General features: G+C 38.5%; 1 protein-coding gene across 2 annotated transcripts in view; it reads right to left on the bottom strand.

Annotated features, from left to right (window-relative positions):
- The window catches only part of ECPAS (Ecm29 proteasome adaptor and scaffold), a 58,400-nt gene that overhangs the window by 33,502 nt on the left and 2,277 nt on the right, over window positions 1-22,621 (bottom strand). For both annotated transcript variants that reach the window (XM_059491957.1, XM_059491956.1), the window contains exons 2-16: window positions 17,359-17,489; window positions 13,753-13,869; window positions 12,068-12,186; window positions 10,818-10,970; window positions 8,597-8,765; window positions 7,983-8,122; window positions 6,718-6,799; window positions 6,354-6,473; window positions 6,097-6,182; window positions 5,755-5,833; window positions 4,623-4,672; window positions 3,997-4,063; window positions 3,770-3,892; window positions 2,584-2,687; window positions 1,346-1,469 (exon numbers count right to left, since the gene is read on the bottom strand). In XM_059491957.1, the coding sequence (XP_059347940.1) occupies window positions 1,346-1,469; window positions 2,584-2,687; window positions 3,770-3,892; window positions 3,997-4,063; window positions 4,623-4,672; window positions 5,755-5,833; window positions 6,097-6,182; window positions 6,354-6,473; window positions 6,718-6,799; window positions 7,983-8,122; window positions 8,597-8,765; window positions 10,818-10,970; window positions 12,068-12,186; window positions 13,753-13,869; window positions 17,359-17,489 (1,664 nt within the window). The remainder of the gene's footprint in view (window positions 1-1,345; window positions 1,470-2,583; window positions 2,688-3,769; window positions 3,893-3,996; window positions 4,064-4,622; window positions 4,673-5,754; window positions 5,834-6,096; window positions 6,183-6,353; window positions 6,474-6,717; window positions 6,800-7,982; window positions 8,123-8,596; window positions 8,766-10,817; window positions 10,971-12,067; window positions 12,187-13,752; window positions 13,870-17,358; window positions 17,490-22,621) is intronic.

The following is a 22,621-nucleotide window of genomic DNA, read 5'->3' as shown; positions in this document are numbered from 1 at the left end:
CCACTGCGAATGTTGCAGAAAAGCAGTATGTATGTATTAAACAGGCAACATGCACATCAACGTGCATGTCAGTCAGGCAGCCTTGTACCTGAGTAAAGACACAAAGCAATCACAGAAGAGAATGACCTTTAACACGCCTTCATCTTTTGCAATGCTAATTTTAATGACATTAAGGATTATTAAAGAAAACCTGATTTAGTGAACAGACAGGGGCTCCCTTGAGGAACAGTTTCCCACCCATACCCAGCAGATGGGATCCTACTCTTTGACGTGTATTTTTTTTTTTAAAGGTGAGAAGGATCATACTAAATCATTATTTTTTCATCTCAGTCAATCGTGTCAAGTAATGCATACAAACTTCTCAAGCATCTCCAAACGTCACAGATTATTGATAGTATGTGAAAAATCACACTTTGACATAACTAAACAAATAATTATACTTCTAGGATTTTTTATACATCTTCAGGACACAAAGATCTGAAAAGCACTCAAAAACATTGTAATTCCCCCATGATTGAGGGACTCTTGCTTTTGTCACTTGTGATTGAACTACACTGATCCAAAATTATTTAGCGACATTATGAATGTTAAGGAAAACTTCAAAACTACAGGGCAACAGAATTTAAGAGTGTTATCTAAAACTGAATCTTGGTTTCCTATTTTTTTTTATATCTACTTAAGAAATCAGCATTCTGAACAAAAAAAGCAAGGTTTCTGACAGAGCTTCAAATACTTCAGAGTATTAGTAGAGTACAACACCACCAGAGCACATATTTCAAAAGAAATCTCTAAGGTGTAAGCATTCTGCTATCACAGATCTCATGCTAAATCACATGTGCTTCAAAATTACATACTTCTGACATTTTTTAAAAGGTAAGCTATCATAAGAAAAAATATTGTCAGCGACTCTCCACATATCCTTTACTGCTTATAAGCCTAGTACAGCTACTATACACAGAGGTGTGTAACACAGACAATATTTTAGCCAAATAAAAAGTAGTCTTCTTGCACGTTCAGGAGCTGTGTTTGTAAAACATGCTGGATTATACCCCTTGAGAACTGGATTCCTCATTCCACATATCAACTGCACAAATTGCAAGAAAGCAAAACATTCCCTTTAATAAAAGATCTGTCTCGCTACTTAATACTTGGATCTCTTGCAATCACTGCCAGCAGAAAGTGATGACATGTGGTAATCTTGGCAATGAAATACTATGTGTGGTCCTTATTTTGATTTTCACTAATTTTATTCCTTGGGGCAGCTGTAGGAAGGCAAGACCACACCTATCCCATGCCTGAGATTCACATATCTATTTGTCTTTATACTGTGTCAGAAGCACTGTACCTTGTCTTGAATGTAATGGACCATTTCAGGGAAGGAAGGCATCTGCTTCCCAGAACTCTCCTTTTCATTTTTTCCAGAAAATGTTCTCAGTACTCGCTGGGCTTCTCCATGTACCTCCTCCCGCCTTTCAGAAGAAAAGATGAGAAACAGACATTATTTGCACTGAACAAAAAGCCTTTAATGAGCAATAAGATATGTTGGGAAGCTGAGGGAGAGAGAACCGTTTTTAAGTGAGAAGTGGGGGTTTTTTTGGTTTTTTTTTTGAAAGAAAGAGAAAAAAAATCTTCCACTACAACTTTTAATATTTGCTTATTTTAGAGACAGGAAAGAAAAAGGGATAGTACTGAGTGCTCTCTGCAAAACTGTCTGGATGAGCTCACTTCTATTCCTCCTACATCCTTCTAGGTTTCACCATCAGTTTCTGGTTCCCACATCCTGGTTTTCCTATCTGCTACTTCTCCCTATCACTTCCTATAGTCAAGCTTCAGCTGCCACCTACTAGATTTATCATTATCTACTTAACAATAGATAACTACTCCTGAAACAGTGCTGACACTGTAATGACAGAGCTGGTTGTTGCAGCTAATCTGCTTAGCTTTCCTTAGTTATACAACAGCAGCTTTCATCAAAATTTTAGTAATGAAAATAAATTGGGGAAAAAAACCCACCACTTACATTGCAGTAACAGAAAACTGCAAATGAAATTATTACTGTAATTTAAGGAGTCACCTACTCTTCAGCAGAGTGGCAACTCTCAAAACTGCATGCTCAACTCTCTGCAAATACAAGCTAAAAATAGACTGACAGAATTTACCTGGAAAAAATAACTTCTAGACACTGTAAAAGTGATTTCAGTTAATGCATTTTTACTTTTGCAATTGCAACTGATCATTAGTATGAAATGCTTTAGTGACTGCAGTTCATCTGAAACAAGAAAAACAATCTCAAGACTGTCACTGAGTAGAGTAACAGTTCTCCATGAGAATGTCAAGAAGTTTGATTTCCAAATTACCATATTTAATTTTCTTCAAGTTCTTTATGTGCTAACTTATGAACACACAGATATATGTATTCATATTTAATGCAAATATACATATTATATATATATATTATAATTAATGTATATACATGTGTGTGTGCATATGCATATATATGTATGTAGACACATATATATACATATAGACAAACATACATAAGTATATATATGAGAAAATAATTTATAAAGGAAAACAACTTACGGGTCTCCTGCAGCTAACAGGAGTAAGTATCTGGAAGGGATATGATCTGGAGGAAACACTGTGCTAGCAAATTTTACAGCCACTTGACGTACTTGAACTTCAGGCTTAAAGGGAAAAGATACAAACATATGGTTGAGTCTTAAATGACAGCAGTAATGACTTTCACTCACCACTTGTACATCAGTCATTTTTTTTTGACCTCTGGTACCAACATGATTTAAAGTTTAGAGATTTTGAGACACTACTCATGCTTACAGTTCATATAGCACGAGACAGGGCAAAGAAAAGCAAACTTCTCATATATACACAAATGGGGAATTAAATGTTTAATTAAACATATACACATTTCAGGGAATCATACTAATTCTTGAAAAACTGAACTGCTCCATCCAGGCAGTTTTGAAATGAAACTGACATATATCATCTTGCCACAAAAAACAGAGCTATGCTTAGGAGAGGTGGGAAAGAAATACCAGTTTATGGTGGTGATTGTGTCTGTAAGGTACACATTGTCTCAAAAAGGTACTGCCTGGAGATTTAGATCCCTTGAGGAAAGGGGTTGTCAGCATGAAAATTATCTCTTACTCTAGAAATACATACAACCTTCACAGTCAGACTGGGTACTCATGCAGACAGAGAGTATACAATACTTGCTCCTTCTGAAAATCCAGACCTTTGGTGTATTCTGAACACAAAGAAAGTACTCAAAATATGAGTAGGTCAAGTCTGATTTAGTGTCTCAAGGCTAAGCTCCTGGAGAGGTCCACAGATGCCTTATGTCACATATCACACAGCCTGCTGAAACCCCACTTAGCAGTGATTGATCCTTTCTACCAAAATCTCCATGTCCCACAGTGTTTCAGAAGACTGTCCCTGAAGCATTTACTTCTTGAAGTTTTCTAAGGAGAAGACTATGAGAAACATACAATGCAATTGTAATGGATTTGGTTTTTTGCTAAACAGAACAACAACAGAGAACTGCAGTATTACCAACTTGGCATCACCGAGCCATGTTAAAAATATTTTATCTGAGCATACACACCCTGCCTTCTCCCAGACAGGCCAATACATTCAGTAAGAAAAGGAAGATCTGATCCAGAATTATCTAACAGGAAGTGTCAGGAAACAGGAAGACAATTAATCACTTTTTTTTTAAGGTATGTGATTTTGACTGCACTGAAAATACCTTTATTAAATAAGAAGCTACAAGAGCTTCCATCAAGGTACGCTGGGCTCCTTCCAAGTTACTATATGCTCCAACCATCATAGACAATGCCTCTTGAATGGCAAGCCTAGTATCAGCATCTTCCTGCAGCAAAAAAACAAAGAGTTTGCACTTTACAGTGTATAGTGTCAAGAATCCAGCAAAATCAGAAGAAAATAATGATTTCCCAAAGCCCCATCGGCACCCACCTTGCATAGGGCTTCAAAAAACTGCTGTACCAGTGCTATATCCTTGGTAAAAAGCTGAGGCATTCGGCTGAAACAAGATATTTTAATCCATGAAGCTTTTGTTTTATTAAATTGAAATGCTTCACACTTCATTGGTCTTCCCCTCATTCCAAATTTTAAGTGTCAAATAATTAGAGCCAGCACAGACAGTTTGCTCTATCTTATCCATTCCCACCATAAAGCAACACATTCTTCCTCCCTTAACACTGTTTGGAAAGTGAGACATTTTATGGACAACCACTTGGATCACCTGTACATGACTGAACATACCACTTGCCTAGCTTCATGCCCTCTGGTCTTTGCTGTACATTCCTTAAATCTGTATTTCTGGCAATCCAGAATGGGGAACCGTTTCCTAAATTCTGTGCATAATTCATGAGCTGCCATTAATCACTGCTAGAGAAGCTATCAGCTGAAAATGTATTTTTTTTTACATCTCTGAAGTTGTCACAAGAAGAACACTTTTCTCTGCATTGTGCACTCAACTGCAAAATTGGTAGATGGCATAAAACTTGCTGCTGATAAATTAACTGGTTACTCTGGAGAAGTTGTTCAATGCCCCATTGCTTAAATGATGTTTCAGTTACCTGGAGAGCTTTCCAACTGCTGAATATGCCATTGATAGCAGTTTTGAATCCTTGAATAATAAAACAATAAACAGAATTTAGCAAAACCAGAAATACACACTGGTATATCTTTTATAATAAACATTTACTTTAAATCCTGTCTTAAAATTGCTCAAGCAGGCTTTCATGGAAAAAGAATCCTAAAATACCAAGTATTTCTATCCAAGAATAAAAACATATAGAAACAAAGGGAGCACACTTTTGTCTAAGAAATAGAGAAACTGCAAATTGTGGCAAAATGCAAATCTCTGTTCTGGTCTCAGCTGCCCATATTTTAGTTCAAGAGAAACAAGTAAGGAGATTCAGTGAGGATATGAAACAGTAGCAAAGGGGCAGAAACCACTGGCTCTGAACAGCAGCTGTAAACAAAGGAAGCTGTTTGCAAAACGCATCCTGTGGATGACCAATACAGCACAATTATACACAGGGGCTTACTTCCTCTTTTTTCATTCCCTTCCCTATGGCAGGGTGTCCCGTGCATTCAAATGCCAACTCAGGCCAGAAGGTCACATTCAAAGGTCAAAGCAGCAAGAAGCTTAAAGCTGCAGAAAAGGTGATCTGCAACATCTGCCCTTTCTATGGTACATGTAGGAGTATCATGAAGAATTTGACTTTTGAAATGGCACTGGAAACATCTCATCAGGCCAGACTAGTATTGCAGTTCTCTTTGGTAAAACCCTTCTCACAATAATACTATCCCTGGATAAATAGGTTGGAATGTATAACAAGCAGGCCTATACAGATGCTTAACACAATGGGATAAACATGCAGAGTTGAGGTCCTTGTGTGCTCCAGAGTAAGGGCAGCTAGATACTACTTTGACTTCTCTCTTTATATTACTAGCACTATTACTTTCTATAGATTTTGCAAATGGTGCCCAAGCACATATCTATCAGTGTTACATAAATAAAACAGTTTTGCTATATAGCATTTTAAAATATCTGCTTCTCTTCCAACAAAAATTCTTAAAAGGTATTCTCCAGCAACCTCTCAAGCAAACACAAAAAAAGATACATCAGTTCCCATCATAAATAAATTTAACTTTTGCTTGTATTCACATGAAGAATTATAGTAAAAAAACTTTTCATCTTACCTCTTTGTATTCATTGATCAGCTTTGTAAGTCCATTTAAAAGCACTGGACCTAAGGGCTTTATTTTACTCTCTGGACAACTGCAATTAGAGAAACCCACAAAATATTATCTTTTGCATCCCTGAAAAGGTTATTCTCTAGTATCACTTCTCTCGACTGTGTTAAGATCAGATATTACAACTTCCTGTGTGCAAGCACAGACACACTGAGCTTTCCAGATTAAGTAAAAAGAAACCCCTACTTGCCCTGCGTTTTAGGACTCATTGGTTCAGTTATATCTTTATTAAACAGAGTGGCTTCTAGGCAAATAGCTAAGAAACACTGTGCTCTCTGAACTACTTACATGACACAAATATGATGTACAAACTGCAAAGACAGACTTCTCAGTTTTGCATTTGTGTTTGCACCAAAGAGTCCATCGTACACCACCTGACGAAAAGGAAGGAGCAGATTACAGAGTGTCTGGTTCACTTTCAAAGATTTTCATTCCCCCTCTTCTTTAAACACTGTCATCAGTAACAATGCTTCCTAACTCTAAGTACTGGAGGAACTGTATCATCAAACTTATTAGGAAGTGTAGCTTTGGAAAATATGCATCACCTGAATGTTAGCTGGGAACATTTCCGCAGCTTGCCGGGATCGTAGAAGATGAGGAACTATCTTTAATTTAACACGGGTGCTGACTGACTCTCGTTTCATTTCTGGTTTCAGCACAGAACCCTGTCAGAAACAGAGATTAAACAGTGCATCTCTGGACAACAGTAAATTACTTTCTGCTACAAATCAGAACACACTGGCACAGAGAAAAAAATTAGTCAAATAACATAAATATTCAGTGAAAGCAGATATCAAAGGAAGTGATAGATTAAAGAAACACAAATACGTTTTTTACTTTTAAAGTAAGACAACTAATATTACTTCTTCAGCAATTAAGAAGATAGACAACTCTGGAGGCAAATCTTACCTCCTTGGTTTTCAGTGGTATATCCCCAAGATACACTTTATACATTTTGTTGATGATAGCAGGATTGTTCCAGTCAATTAAACTGAAGGAAAAAACCATATTGAACAAAAACATGTTATGATTCTGACCTTTGACTTAAAATACAGCATTTTGCATCATATTCATATCAGTCCCAAAATTTACATAGAACTTCACAGTTTGACTTCTGACCTCTTTTCCCACATCCACATAATATATACTCATAAAGAATGTGAACTAATTACACTTTAACAATTTCTGACAACATGATAGCAAGTAACTTGTTAGAAACTTACATGCTCCCTTCTCTGCTACTGAAACAAGACATACAGACCATGGTAATATCAGTAATCTTTGAACCAGGTATTATAAATGTCTATTATAAAAGACATTTAACATTACATATTGTCCACACAGTTCTTTTTCTCTCTGGACATCTTTCTCATTAGAAGGAAACATAAGACAAGAAGGAGAGACCAGCTTTCTTAATCATGCTTCATCATTTAATACAATCATCTCCCCTGTCACGACTGAGGCACCTGAACAACTTCAGCTGCAGAAAGTTTCACATGGAAAATCTGACTCCATGTTAAATACTTCTACAGAAGCCACCTACATATTTCAAAGATGGCCCTATCTTGCTCCAGCCTCCTACATGAGCTAGCAAATCTCCCATTGTCAATGTCTCAGCAAACAGTATCAACAGCCATTGCTCTGGCCTCTTGATGAGTTAAAGACAGAAGCATTGTCTTTTACATGATGAGGGGCGAACTGCAGGTGAGCAGAAGCTTCAGTAATAACTGACAACAGTGTTTGCCAAACTTTCTAGACTATGATCCATTTCACAATTAGTCTCTTTACTCTCCTAATAAATTAAATGAAAGTATACTTTTCTGGGAATCATTTACTGAAGCCTTATTGACAACTGATAATGCACAGGGGGCAATGTGTATAGCGGAAACCACCACTATTTTTTATGATTTGGTAAGAAAATGGCTCAGAAGTGATGCCAAAATTGATCAAACCCACACAACTAAAGTATCATCTTTGAAGACAAATGACATTTCCATCTGCAAGACTGCAAACCACATAATTCCCAGCCCAGTGGGAAGACATGGCAGCTTCACACATATACAGGGAATCTCAGCCTTCCTCACCTCCAGCACAGTCTCTCTGGAGCACTACATTCATTGCAATAGCTGTTTCAGGAATACTAACACCATCTTTTTCAACCATCCAGACCTTACCTTTGCTTGCTCTTTAGTTCAAGGTCTGCTGCAGTGGCAACACTGTGTCTTGTATCACTGGAGGCTACGACCAGGTGTATAACAGCTTCAAGTTCGGGCACTTGCTCAGCCTCAATGAACTTCACTATCCCCAGCTTACACTGTTCAACACCAGGGAAAAGCAGGGTTACTGACAAGAAATCGGATGTTACAGTAACTGTAGCACCTCAGCTGTCTCAAATCATGGCTTCTGCTTGCTTAAGGAGAAGTTCACATGCTCTCCCTCTCTTAGCTTGACTCCGGTCGAAGTCATCTTCAGCAAGTACCAGCATCACCATTACGGGATACTCTGTTACACCACTGCTGAAAAGGGATGCTTCGGAAGACACTGTTGCAACCTTTCAGAGCAAAACACAAGAGTAGGCTGCAGTCACGGCTGCTTCCCAATCACCTTCCTCCCCGGCTAAATTCTTTAAGGCATCATGCAAAATTCCTCACTAAATTCCCTCAGGTCAACTAAAGACCTGGTCAGAATCAATTACATATTTTCCCTCCAGCTTTCCATTCCTCCATCTGCAACTGTCCCATTAGCATACCCACAATTCACCACGGACCAGCCCCATAGCTCTAAATACCTGTTCTAGCAGCTCTGGTGTCCACGGACTATCTCCAATAACCCTTTTGGCTGCATAAAAGCTCATCCCTGGAGGTGGCTGAGGGATTCCAGGACCTCCCACACTACTTGATGAAGACCCCTGGGCCGAGGGCACGTTTTGTCGACTTTGAGATTCATTCAATACAAACCTAAGCAGGCAGGGAAAGATTTTTATTAGAGCCTTTTCCAATCCACATTATCAGCTGAATTAGATTCTGGAATTGAGAAAGACACATAAATTGTCCAACTTGATTATTTTTCTCTAATTAATCCCATGACTCCAACATAAGATAGAATTTGAGGCTCTGCTGCCAATTATCCCCACATATTCTGCAAGAGCCATAACAATGTCATTGTAAACGAAAACAAACTTCAGTTAGAAAAGGGAAGGGTCCACTGGCATTTCCAGAAAGAGTCCTTAGCTTACAAACCAGAAAAAAATTATTTATTTTGTATTAGAACTAAATACTCATGCTGTCTAACATGAAACTCATGTTAAAAGCTCCAATAACATTTGTACGATTTCTATAAAAAATACAAACCTAACACAGGAAACAATGAAGCCTATGCAGCACAAGTGGCAGGAAACATCCTGATGTAAAATAATAAATGAGATATTGTTTTGGAAAATGGTAGTTTTAATACTGGGGAGAGAAGGAAAGCAAAAATAAAAAAAAGTTTACGGAGCTTGTTCTTTCACAAGACTGGCTAGCGCAGCTGCCCTGTGCTCACCTTCATGCTTTTATAAAAGCCACACCACTGCTCCATGTATCCTTGGAAGATGGCCAAATGGCCTCAAAATTGCACTGCAGAGACCAGCAAGAATTCTTTTGCCCCAGCCAGCCTCCCACCTTGCATTCAGCACACAGGCAACAAAAAGGTAAACAATCTCAACAATAGGAATTAATTCCAAGTCTCATTAGTTAAAACTTTAAACACTTTATTATGAGCTTTAAACCCTACAGTTAAGCTTTCTGTTTCCTTTACTGCAGCAAACTGGTAAGGCTAAATCACAACTGGAAAATGATGGACCAAGTTCTAACAAGCATAAATTAGCTGTGAACCACTGCAAACAGCTTCACCCCAGGGAGCAAGACTTCAAGAGACAGACAACCAGAACCACAAGCTAACTCAAGACACTCTCTAGCACCTTCTGGAAAGAAAATTAAAACATTCACCTCCTACTTTCAGTGTCTCTGAGTGTTTTCTCAGAGGTCTCTTTCAAACTAAATGATTCTGTGATTTAAAAACTCATGCTTGGCCAGAGTAGTAAAGTGTGGAAGAGACTGAAGTCTCACTGGAAAGCCCAAGGATTCATCTGCTGAAGCTACAGCAATGGATGACACTAAGTGCAATTAGCCTGAGCCAACTGAAGAGTGTGAATCATGAACAGAAGAACAGGTATTTGAAACTGTGTGATGCAAGATTCTGTATATTCAAATGAAACGGAAGTGCTCCCCTATCTGATGGAAAGCATGGCCCCCAACAAATGGACATGGAGAAAGACCATGGGCTTGCTATTTTAAATTCATTCCTTCAGGATAATCCACTCCGGTGAGCAAGAAATATGATCAAATAGATCATACTGGCACCAATCCTATGAGACTTATATTGCCAGAAAAAAACCAGAAACACGTTCGTCCATCAAAACTATTTCTATTTTTTTTCCAAAGCAAAAGCTCCCCTAGCAATACAAAGACACAAAAACACCCCAAAAACAGTTAGTGGGAAAACATTTTGAGAAAGTATTGATTTTAGACACTAGAAGGTTCCTAACAAACAGTGATCAGTAAATTCAAGTTGTTCTGCACATTCTTCTTGTTTTCAAAAACAGTGTTCACACTAAGACAACATCACTGCAGTTTGAACATTTTTCACCAAAACACAGACAGAAGACCAATTGTGTTCAAAGGTTTAACTCTAGAAAGCACAAGTTTTTAGAGATTATTCTTGCTTATGATCTCAGAACAATAAGCCTTAAAACTCAACAGCAGAAAGATGGCACACATTTTTGTCAGGCTTCTCTTTGAAAGGGTTGGCTATCTCGTTATTACAATTATCAACTTCTTTTGTACTTTTCTACTGATTTCATTTGAGCTAGGAAGTAACAGCACACTTTAAATGTGTTTTCAAGGGTGTAGCTTGTACTGTTTCACACATAAAGAACACATCAATGCTAGAGAAGCCTGGTATCAACTCACCCATAAGGCATAAGAAGAACATCCAACATAAAGTCCAAAAGCAGCTGTACAGTCTTTGGTTTTTCAGCAAGATTAAATGGAGAAGCTGCTGCTTTCAGTGGTTCAGCAGGGTATTTCATGTGAAAAAGGGTTGGTATTAGAAGATGCATTAGGCTGAAAAACAATTACATTTACTGCAATCATTTAAAAAACCACACCTGTTTACTTATAACATACAAGAGAGAAACCTTTTACAACAAACCCCTTTCTTAATAGCAAAAAAAAGAGAGAATCTTAACAAAGTTGAACATATTCACAACCCAGTGGCTTCTATTTACCACCTAATGTACTTAAAAATGAAAAGCAGAAGATAAATTAGGATATGTCCTTAAAACGGAATATATGTGTCTGCATGCATGCAGACATCTGGAGAGATAAAGTCACTGTCTTTGTCCGGATTTTTGACAGTTTCACAATTATGCCACAAAATACAGAATAGGGCTGTCTCATCCTTAAGACCCACTGGCGAACATCTAGCAGTACAGCCGGATTTTCCAAAGGTCTCTTCACTCATGTACTTGCCTTTTCAACAGAGAAAAAACATGCTTCAAGTATTTTCACACTAATCTAATGAATGGAACAAGATTTTACTCAAGACCTTCCAGTAATGTAATTTAAAAATATTTTTACACCATTACAGTATGTAGAGTGAATGAAGACATGATTTTAATGACATTTTGCAATACCAACACAGTTGAAACTCATCTCAGTGTAGGTAAGAACCAGGACCACCCATAGAGATTCTTAGCATACAGCAGTTCCCAACACTCTTTTTTCATATATTACAACTTAGCTAGAACTCCTACTTACTTGAAACACTACCTCTCAATTTAGAATGGCCAATCTGAGACATCTAGCACTGCTCCTGCAGCTGGTCAGAGGGCATCTACTGAAGGTCTGGCCTTAAGCTGGAAACCAGAACTTGATGAAGATGCATGGGGGATACGGACAGGCATTTCACTTCCATCATAACACTCCCTCTTGTCATATAGGGAGTCTGCTGCTGCAGATTCTGTATATTATTACAGCTTTAGACCATAACAATTTCTTGTACCACTCAAATAACTGATTTACTGATCCAAATTGTACATGGCAAGAACATCCTAAGTCATGAAGACAGCACTAAGGAAAAGAAATCTTTAAACAACTAATATAAATTATTTTACTAAATCAATACCAACAAAATTCACTCCAAGACTAAGAAGTCATACCTGTCTTGTTGTGGCTGAGGTTTCCCTTCCATGGCAGTGAGAAGGGTTGGAGCCAATTCACATTGTTTTTCCACAGGCAGACGGGGGTATCCCATCTTAACATAAATTATGGTAAAATTCTAAAGGGGTAGAAAAAGCACATTGCAGCAATGGAAAAGAAGTATGTGTTCCTTAAACTCTTGTTGTATGTTCTGTTACATAATTGGGTATTGGAAACGACATATGTTTTGCAAGACCAATTTCTTTAGTCTAAGACTTATCAGACTGACAAACATATAGTGAAGACTCGGCAAGGACTAGTCCAAGCAGGTCTTGCTGGGCCTCTGCTTTAAAAGGTGGAAAAAAAAACAATGAAAAAAGCTCTCTCTGATATGTCTTTTTCACTGTCAATTTCACCAAAAGCGCCTGCAAATAAGCAACAGCTTAAAATAAAGCAAATGTAATGATCTCTCTTACCTATTTCTGAAATAAAATAGAATACAATATTGAATAAATACAAAGTCAGCAGCATAGACAAAATTTCTCTTAAAAACATGTTTCTAAATCACCTCATTTAAAAGCAGCAAATGCAGTTAGCATCCAGTGACAGGACAGCACAGCAGAGCAATACTGAATACTGGACTATGCTGTTCACCTAAATCCAGCCAAGAACTGCAGAGGTAAGAGTTGTGTTCCATGACCTGGCTGAAAGCAGTGCCAAAGAGGAGTGCTGTAGTACACTACACTACTTTGTAGACGACACTTGAGTTAAAATGCTATGAAGCCTTATGATGCAAAGGAATATGCATTGCTGAGATACATGAACGACAAGATCTTTTGACAAGTACAGCCAAATACAGAGTTTGTCAAGTATGTCTCTAAACAAGATGGTTTGTTTTGCTCTACAGGACATATGCACTCCAGAAGTCTTGGTCATTTCTAAAATGTGAATACCAGATAAAGCCACTTGCTGAGGACAACCTAAAACTACTTTTATGTATGTCACTGCTGTTTAAAGTCTAAATATTTCTCCATACATTTCTAACATGTCATATTTTTAATTTATGCTACACACAGGACTTAACAGTAAAACAAAAAGTACAAAGTTTCCCTATGATTTAATCACTTTTGTTTCATGATGATGATTTGCAACAGACTTATAAAAACTTAAATGTAAACTGTCTCATAGTTTTGGAAAAACATTATAAAACTATTTTCACTTTTTAAATTAGATTGAATGAAATAATCTGTGAAAGTTTCACAGTCTATAAAATAACATTTTTTTCATCTTGCTCAGCTACAGTCCTGATGCTAAAACCACATAAAAATACAGGTCCTCATGAGTTCAAAGAGATAATGGTGTTTTAAGTAAAACTCTGATCCTGCAGATATCAGGATAAGGATTGATAGCTGCTTGCAAAATGCAGCTTTTACAAATGAACAGACCCTTCACAATACAAGCAATGATGATTCATGCAACCATGAAATACAAGAGTAGCTGTCTAATTTGAACAGCAAAATGCTTTATGAAACCAAGTTTCACCCACACCAGACTATAAAACTGAATATAAAAAAAGCTCTTAAAACATCAACCTCATTAACAATTACATACTTGCTAGGAAAACTGACAGAGCTAAATACAGGAGCTTTAAAGACTATTCTGCTTGCTAAAGTAAAGCAGCAAACAATCTTGGAAGAACACTTACAGTGACAAATGACACTGCAGAAGGATCTTGATACTGAACTAGCAGTGTCTCTACTGGAAGCTGAATTTTTGGTCGACTTTTGATGCGCTTATTCAGATGAACCAGCAGCTCCATGACCTGACAGGAAGGAAAAAAAAATAAACAAACTTGAAAGAACCACCATTAATGTTGCTAATTTGGGGTCTAATCATCAACCATAATCCATTAGACAGGCTTAGTATAAGCAAACCAGGCCTGATCTAAGTGATTATTTAATTTGTAAGAAATCAGCAGCCATCATTTATATTATCTTGAAACGATGCCACTGTTAAGACAAACACCAAAGTCCCAAACCACACCACAATCAATAACATCTATCAACAGAAATAAAAGAAAGGATTACTGAAGATGACCAGTTCTCTCCACAGTTTGGTTACTATCTGTCAAAACTTTATCTGGCTTGGAAATCTGTACCCCTGCTCTATACTGAGCTGCAGAATAACTCAAATTCACAAAGCAGGCAAAAAAAACCATCCACACCCATAATAAAGTTATCAAGTAAGTGTACGAGAACTGTTTGGAGTAGAACGTTACAGAACTGTAATCCTTCAAACAAGAGGAGAAGCCAACAGGGGTGCTGTGAATGCCAGGCAGAAGCAATGCGCAGTCCTGCCTGGGCGGGGAGAGCTCCAGCAGCAATGCCAATGGGAACAGGCAGATGCTCGAGGGGAGCAGACAGCAAAGCAAAGCTGGGGCCACAGTGTGTAGGAACAAGAGAGCTGCACTGTGGTATTCCCTCATGATGAAGACTATCAAGCAGTGAAGTTCGGGCCCAGATGGATTGTACAGTTTTTATTCTCAGAGGTTTTCCACGACCCATCTTGATAAAATCTTCACCTTCATCTCAAACTGAACTTGTAATGGACTGTTTTAATAGGAGATTGGTCTGGAGACCTTCTAAAGTCCTGAATTATCCCATGATTCTACAATCCCACTAGGTAGTTTCTTAGCATCATTAAAGTGCCAATTGCAAATCTCCTGAAGGAAGTATCGTAACTGAATGAAGAAAATTGAAAAACTACAATTTCTACTCTGGAACCATTATCCATTCTGAGAAATCACACTGAACATCTGCATGTTGCTTGCAAACTTCATTAGATTCTCAAAAAAATGTAAGTGAATTAGATGAAGTCAATTCAGTTGCGGCAAAACCAGTCAGAGCCACTCCGAGATTCATGCTGACTTCAAACAATTCAAGGCAAAGAAACAGGGTGTCCTGTGTTTTCAAGGGATCATTGCCTTGGTCGTAATATGCTGTCACTGAAGCCCAAAATGGAAACTGCAGAACCATATGGATGCTGAGCTGCATATGAGCAGCCTCTTAGACACCATCTTTACATCCATTCCATGACTAGGTCTCAAACAAAATAATGTCCAGCTATAATCCAGAGAAACTGCAGAGCTGAGTGCAAGCATGTGATCAAAAATTTGTTTATCAGAGAGAAACTAACAAACTAAGTAACACTGACAGCTTCCAAATTTTGCTGCTGTAAATTTACTGCAACAGTTACAAATTCATAATATTTTAGAGAGGAAAAAAAACCTGTCTACAAAGATCTCTCTGAGAAAGGGTAGGAGATACTTAGACAGAACTCAAGAAACATGTTCAAATGATCAAGTGCTATAATTGCTTGTATTATAAACATCTGGTGAGAATGAAAATCAAGAGTTTAAACACCTAAAAGGAAGAAAAAATGCATTCTATTTCATTATTCACTCTCATGTAAAAACTGTTAACGGCTACCACTACAACACACCCTTAAGTAGGCTTGTGATTTGAAGAGGCTTCTTTACCTTTAATTTTCAAAAGACTAGTCCTCCCCCTTTCCTGAATCTTCCAACACTCCCAAATAACTGACAATAGATTTCAGGTTAGAGAGAAAAGATAACACAAAAGTACCCTAGGAAATTTCACCAGCTGGTTAAATGCCTTTCAGCACAGCTTCAAGCACACATGGTAAGCAGGTATTCAGAAGAAAGCCCCATCTGAGTTGGAGTATATGTCCTTAAACACAGTGGAATGGCATGACATCCATGGATCCATGACAAGGTCTCTGGTGTTGAGATGACCCCAAGGTGTTAGAAAGTCTCTTCTTCCCAGCCCCAAGACCGAAGAAGACGACAGGATTCCTTGGCTCTCGTTCTCAAGGTTGTTTACTTTCTCTTATCTAACACACTCCTTCTCCAACCCACCGAGATCTGTCTGGCAGGTCAGGTTCAGGCACACTGACTGCCCTCAGGGCAGTGTTATCTTTTTATGCTAAAAACTACGTGTACTTTATTTACAATAATTTTTGTCTAACATCATCTATGTTAGACAGTCTGTCTCTACTCTAAACCAATCCAAAAATGCCATCACAGCAGAAGATGGAGGCTAAGAAGAAACAGGAGGAAGGACAGGACACGCCCAAATCCCTCCATCTTGCCTCCAGAACCCCCATTATAAAACCCCAAAATTCTACATTTTCACACAGTGATAAATTCACTATCATTCTATTCAAACTCTTGTGGTTTGTAACTCTTCGCACAAAATTGGTAACTGTTTCCATGGGCTAAAATCAAAGGCACAGGTGTCTTTGACTCCATGCCAAGGTCTCTGAGCCCTCTGCCAGGGTCTCGAGTCCTCCAGGGCTGTCAGAGGAACATCCAGGATTTCGACAGATCCACTTTCAGGTAATCACTCTTAGAGACATGTTTTGTGCAAAACTTTGAGAAAAATCTATGCTTCAGTAACTTGCAGGTTCTGAAATCTACTTATAAATGCAGTGACAGTATGATCATTTCCCTATTTCTACAAGACAGAGGGACTTATGAAAAACTTCTTTTCCACCACTAACCCCCTACACCTCACCTGCACTCTAGAATATTCCACTCCACTCCTATTAACAGACCTAAAACCTAATGTAGGAAACTTAATTCCCCTGAAACTGAATGCTGATAGTTACATATTAAATTCCACCTCTAACACTGCTTGGTCCTTGCTCCTTATGCCCAGTTACAGGCAAAAACCAAACACTTTTGGTACATATTAAGTAAGGTACCTGAATATATTTTGTGATAAAGCCGTCTTATGTACCACAGAACTGATTTTTTTCAGATAGGTATGACAGTCCATCTTCAAAATAACTTGGTTCTTGCTCTTATTCCAGTTATCAGTCAAGTGAATGACATCAATGAGTATGGCTTCATGGTATTTTGTGCACAGAAGGCAGCTTGCTTCACACGTGCCCTAAGTCAGGCGGAAGCACAATAGCCCTGGAAGCCAAGGCAACTGTCCCTATGGCAGCAAGCCTTGCTCCCAAGCTAACTGGGAGCTAGCTGGCCTCAAGTGGAAACAAATACAGCCTCCACACATCTGCAAAACCCGTGCTGACACAAGCACTAACTGTTTTGTTTAAGCTATAACAGGTGTAATGAACCAATTCTCTATTACGGTAATGATAAAATTTCCTCAAAGAGTAATTTTCTCAACAGAGAACACCCAAGTATAGCAAACCATGATACATCACAGGCATTTCCTTCTCCCTGACCAGGACAATATATCTTTATGGTAAATTGAACCCTTACCTTTTTGCGAACTCCTTCCTGTGTGCTGGACAGCTTGAGGAGAACAGGGGGTAGGAATTTGGAAATAATGTTCTGTAACTGCTCATCTGTTTCTGCATGGCCAAGACGTAAGAACACGCGCTCCAGCTGATCTGCAATTAATTAAAGAAAGAAAAAAGAAAAAGAGAAACTGGTTGAAACTCAAAATTTCTGTAGCACAAAAACTTTTTCTGAACATCCCCTAATGGACTTAAAAGAAATGCTGCACAATGTCATTAGAGTACTTGTATCTCAAAAGCACTCATCACAGATTTTTAACACAAGAAAACAATTCATGGTAGAATCCAGCCTGATGGCTTCTAGCATTAGCTTTCACAAGCACAAGACCTCTCCTACCAAAGACAAAAACAATTAAGGCTGCCTTTGCATGTACAGTCCACACACCAGAAAACACAAGAAACAATTTAGTGAAAAATCAGTTTTTTTGAAGCTTGAGACAACTGTTCCAAGGTAAATTTGATACGCATAGGTTAGGGTTACAGGAGTATTCATACAACATCTTGACACAGGCTAACCTGTTCAGCACCTGACCACTGGGGCACTTAGGGCTCCCAGAAAATCTGAACAAATGTTGGCTGAGCCAGTTACTTGTTTGTTTTAAGTAGCTGAACTGTTTTCAGAAACACAGCACTATCATCAATAGGAGTAAGAGCACAAGCATGAAATGTAGGATACACTGTTGTGATCCTACTATCACGCCACAAAGCTGGGGTGTTTCAACTTGCCTTCCTCTGGCCAGCTGATCTACTCCCCAAATCCAGAAAGGAATGAACAAAAAATCATTTCATAAAAACAGATGACAACAAAATCTTCCATCAATAGCTCAAGCACAAAGGCTGAGGATCATTTGTTTTTATAAAAACAAGGTTGAAAGTCCTTATTTTAAGTGCCAGCATGCAGCTGCCCCAACAGCTACACCAGAAGCAAAGCAAAGCTTCCCCAACAACAGCAGCATTCCCAACAGCTGGACCGAGCAGAGTTCTTGTGCACAGGACCAAAAGCATGTTTTTCATCCTGCAGCAATGAAGCCCAGTCCCAAGGGAGCAAGGAGACCCAATGCTTTTGAAGGACTAAAGGTCTTAAAACATCTTACCAAGAGGAAGTATTTTCCCAAAGACTAATGTAAAGTGACCTATGGTGAGCTGAGATTAGAGGGAGACCAAGGAGAGGCCTCCTTCAGCAGAGGAGGATCATCAAGCTGACTGTAAACAACTACAGTGGGGAAAAAAAAAAGGAAAAAAAAGCACTGGTACAGGGCAGCAGTAAAGACTCAGGTGAAGGGATATCGTTAGAACCAAAGTGAAAAAAAGGGATGTTGAAATGCAAATACAGCTCTAACCAGCAAACCTATGATGATTTGGCTTCAGAAGCTTTTACTGTCCTATTTTTAAAACCTGTGCTATCCCTGCATTCATAGCACCATTCCTCCTCTGCTAGATGCAGATTAAACACAAACATGCCTCTTCCAAAATTTCATTTTCTGCTGAGCAAATATGACAGCCAACTGAACAGATAGAGGACGATGAAATTTTACTGTCAAGGAAACTACTGCCAAAACTCTGCAGCATCTATACAATAAACTGAAGATATGAGTCAATCTCATTTCATACAGATTTCACAGACAACTTAGGTGTCAGCTAGTCAATGGCTCTATAACACTTATCTCATGTTTCAATTTTTATAAAAATCATGATATTTGACTTCTTTTCACCTTCCTTCTTGGGTCATCCTTCCCCCACCCCTCCTGTTCCTCCCTTCCCAATGAGCCCCTACTCAAGAACCTCCTTGGTGTCTCACTACCACACAGGCAGTAAGGGACTACAGAAGTCACATCAATTAATAAAAACTATAAAATCTTTCCCCTTGGACCTAGAACTCCAGGAGAACACTGCAGATCCATCACTCTCAAGCAAGTCAACTGAGGAACTTTCTCAACATGTTCTTTAATATTGCAACAGATCAAAAAGAAGTGTAAGGAAACACAACCGAAGTTAGTTCCAAAGCCATTTGTTGGTAGCCACTGGAGGACACACAGACCTTCTCAAACGGAGAGAAACTGACCAAGTGCATTTTGCATGTGCTCTCAGGAAATGCAGCAATGCACTGAATTGCAAGCACCTGCCCCACTTCCAGCTTCCTCCATTATTCTCGTTTCAAGCAACAACCAGAATGGTTGAAATAATAATAATATCAAGAGCAATAATAATAGAAATCAGGAGGGAAAAAAGCTGTCTGTGAGATAAGTTTATTACTTTGCTCATACCTCTGCTGCAAAGTCATTTAAGCCCTAATACTGTCATCAGATATTCTTCTTTAACCATAATCATAACAAGACTCTTCAGCCAATTCAAGGATACTGGTACCTGGATGTAGTTAAGAAACTGGCCAGGAGTTTGTCAGAGTACTCTCTCATGCTGCTGATGCAGGCTGTATCCATAGCAGTGGGACAGGAAAACAAAGAGCTATAAAACCTCCCAAGTATTGTACATCAAACATTTCCTCCATGGTTTTTATTCTACTAACAATTAAGACCATCTCTCAAGCTGACAGCATTCATTACAGGAAATCATAAACACTGGTGATTTGAAGCACCACACTCAATGGCCCAGAAAAGTAATTGTAGATGAAGTAGCTGCATCTCAAATGCTGTGTCCTGTCTTCCTGTGTGCAGCAGACCTCCTGGCTGGCATGAGGAAAGTGCCTTTCCCTGAGTATCTCTTCACAGCCCGCAAACAGACCACTATGGGCCAGACATCAAACAATACAGCTCGTTTGCAACTGGTCTCAATTCCCCATGTCATGCATTTCCAAAGTTGTAAGTATAGAGCTAAAATCTTCTCCATCTGATTCTACAGCCCCTACTACCAACTGAAAAACTGCACTACTGCAATTTTAGGAGCTTATCTGATAGTAGAAAATAAGTAAAGCAAAATGTCTAACTTGCTTTACTACATACCAAGGAGGATTGGGGGCTCGGGCAGAAAGGACAAAAACTGTTTGCAAAAAGCCTTAGCAGCTGGAAACCAATCTTAGAAAAATCATACGTGTGCCACAGCTATGACAGTTAGCATTTTACTATGGATTAAAAAGCACAATACAACAAAGAATAAGGTGCTTGAGTAAAAAAATCGGTAAGTAGATTTACTTTTAAAATACATACAACTAAATCCATGCAGAATTTGAAAGAGTTATTCACATATTTTGGCACAATCACTTCTTTTCATGCTGCTGTGTAGTACTTTCACAAAAAATGTACTTTCACCAATTTTGTGGCACTTTTTTGAGGAAAAAAAGGTGCTTACAAGAAGACAAATATGGAGAACTGAACAAAAGGCACTGCATATGAAGAAAACATTTCCTTCCATCGTATATAAAAGAAACAAGGGGCAGAAAAACAAGATGTATCTTTGTATCTCTATTTCCAACACCAGTGTTCAATTTGTGTAAACTGACATGGTATATTTGGAATCTGCAATTCCCAAGTTACCATGGCAATGTAGCTACCTATCTGTGAGGAAACACATGTTTCACTTCTGGTTCTTTCCAATCTCCATTTATGACTACAAGGAGGAACACTGGTTTCAGCACTTAACAACCTTGCAAAGACAAAAAAGAAAGGAATCACTTTCAAAACACAGATAATGCATAAAAACTCTACAAAAAAACTACATTGACAATGAGACACTAACTTCCAAATCCTGCAATACCATCCATAAAAGAATGAGCATTATTTTACATTTTGTTACTTCAGAACTGACCCTGTGGTCACCCAAGGTAACAGTAAAACCCCACAGCCTTCTCTCAGGAAAAACATGCCCTTTCCTTCCATTTGGCAAATACTGACATGGAGCTCGTCAAAGATAAGTGAGAGAATGACAAGGAGGGAAAAAGGATAACAATATGGATAAACAGTAAAATAGCTACCTCAACAGAGCCAAGAATTCAAAGAGTTTACCCTCATTATTTTAATTACCAAAAAGAAAAAGAAAAAAAAAAAAGCCTGGCTATGCCACTGTATATCTGTATTTTTATCACAGAAATCTCTCAGTTCAGCCAAGCACAGTACCATTTCAAATCAGTTCCCTCTGGCATTTATAGATATTACATACAGCACACCAGTTATTCCACACAGAACCCTCAGCATGCACATTTGTGTAGCAGAGTATCAAGTAAAACACACCCTTCCTTTTATGAAAACTGACTAGAGAGACTGCTGGGGCTAGGACATGTCAAACTAGCTGTACTTCACAGTTTGACTGTTAACCACAAAACATGTGAGGAACTAAAAAGAGTGTCTGAGTTGTCTGCAAAACAGAGCAGATCTGTGCACAAAGTTAGAATTTATCTTCACTTTCCTGAGAACTATCAGTTTGACAGAGTGGTGGAACTGCGACAAAATAAATAATTTCTACAATGGTTTCAGTAAATCAGACAAAAACCCCTGAGACCCTCCTCTATTACCTGAACACTGCAGAAGCATTACATGCACAAACATCCCCCTACATTTTCTCCAAAGGGCCCTACATCAAATGAAGAGTTCTGGGAGCAAAAGCATTTCAATTTCACCTCATGGATGGCAGGGGTAGTTTTAGGGGCAAGTTCCTACTAAAGGAAAAGCTCTAACACACCTTTTTGTCTCTCTAGAACAAAGTAACTCTTCATTATTCCACACGCAGAAGAATAAAGTTCCCATCTGCTGCTCAACTACTAAAATAGGAGTCAAATTCTTGTTCAAATGTTATTAGACACTGGGAGAAAATATAACTAGCATGATTATAGCAGCAAACAGTGAGTCAGGATTTGCTGGTGCTATTCTTGTCTCTACCAGTAACCCCTTGTGTGCCTACAACCAAAAACTTAAGGGAGCACTTGTATGAACAGGCCACTCAGCAGGTTGCTTTACAAGATTTGACTGGAAAAGGCTAGGAAGGCCTGTTGGAGGAGGGATATACTATGGTTTTTGCCCATTCTATTAATTCACTTCTTTCATTGTAAAAGCTGGAATAGTACACCAGAACCCATGTTGCAATTTGCAATATTCCAGTCACAGGTTCTCCATTTGAATTGATGACTAGTATTACTCAAGATTATCTTGCCTTTCTTGTATCTGAACTCGTAGCTTTAGGGACAATTTACTGATTTTGCATTAATTTTTAAATTGCCATATCTTATGCTTTAAACAACCTGTCCTCTAAAATGAGAAGCATCCTTTACACAGCATATT

Source organism: Ammospiza nelsoni, chromosome Z (genome assembly GCF_027579445.1).
Source record: "Ammospiza nelsoni isolate bAmmNel1 chromosome Z, bAmmNel1.pri, whole genome shotgun sequence".
Lineage (NCBI taxonomy): Eukaryota > Metazoa > Chordata > Aves > Passeriformes > Passerellidae > Ammospiza > Ammospiza nelsoni.
The sequence above is the reverse complement of the archived record's forward strand: the minus strand, read 5'-3'. Positions and strand labels throughout refer to the sequence as shown.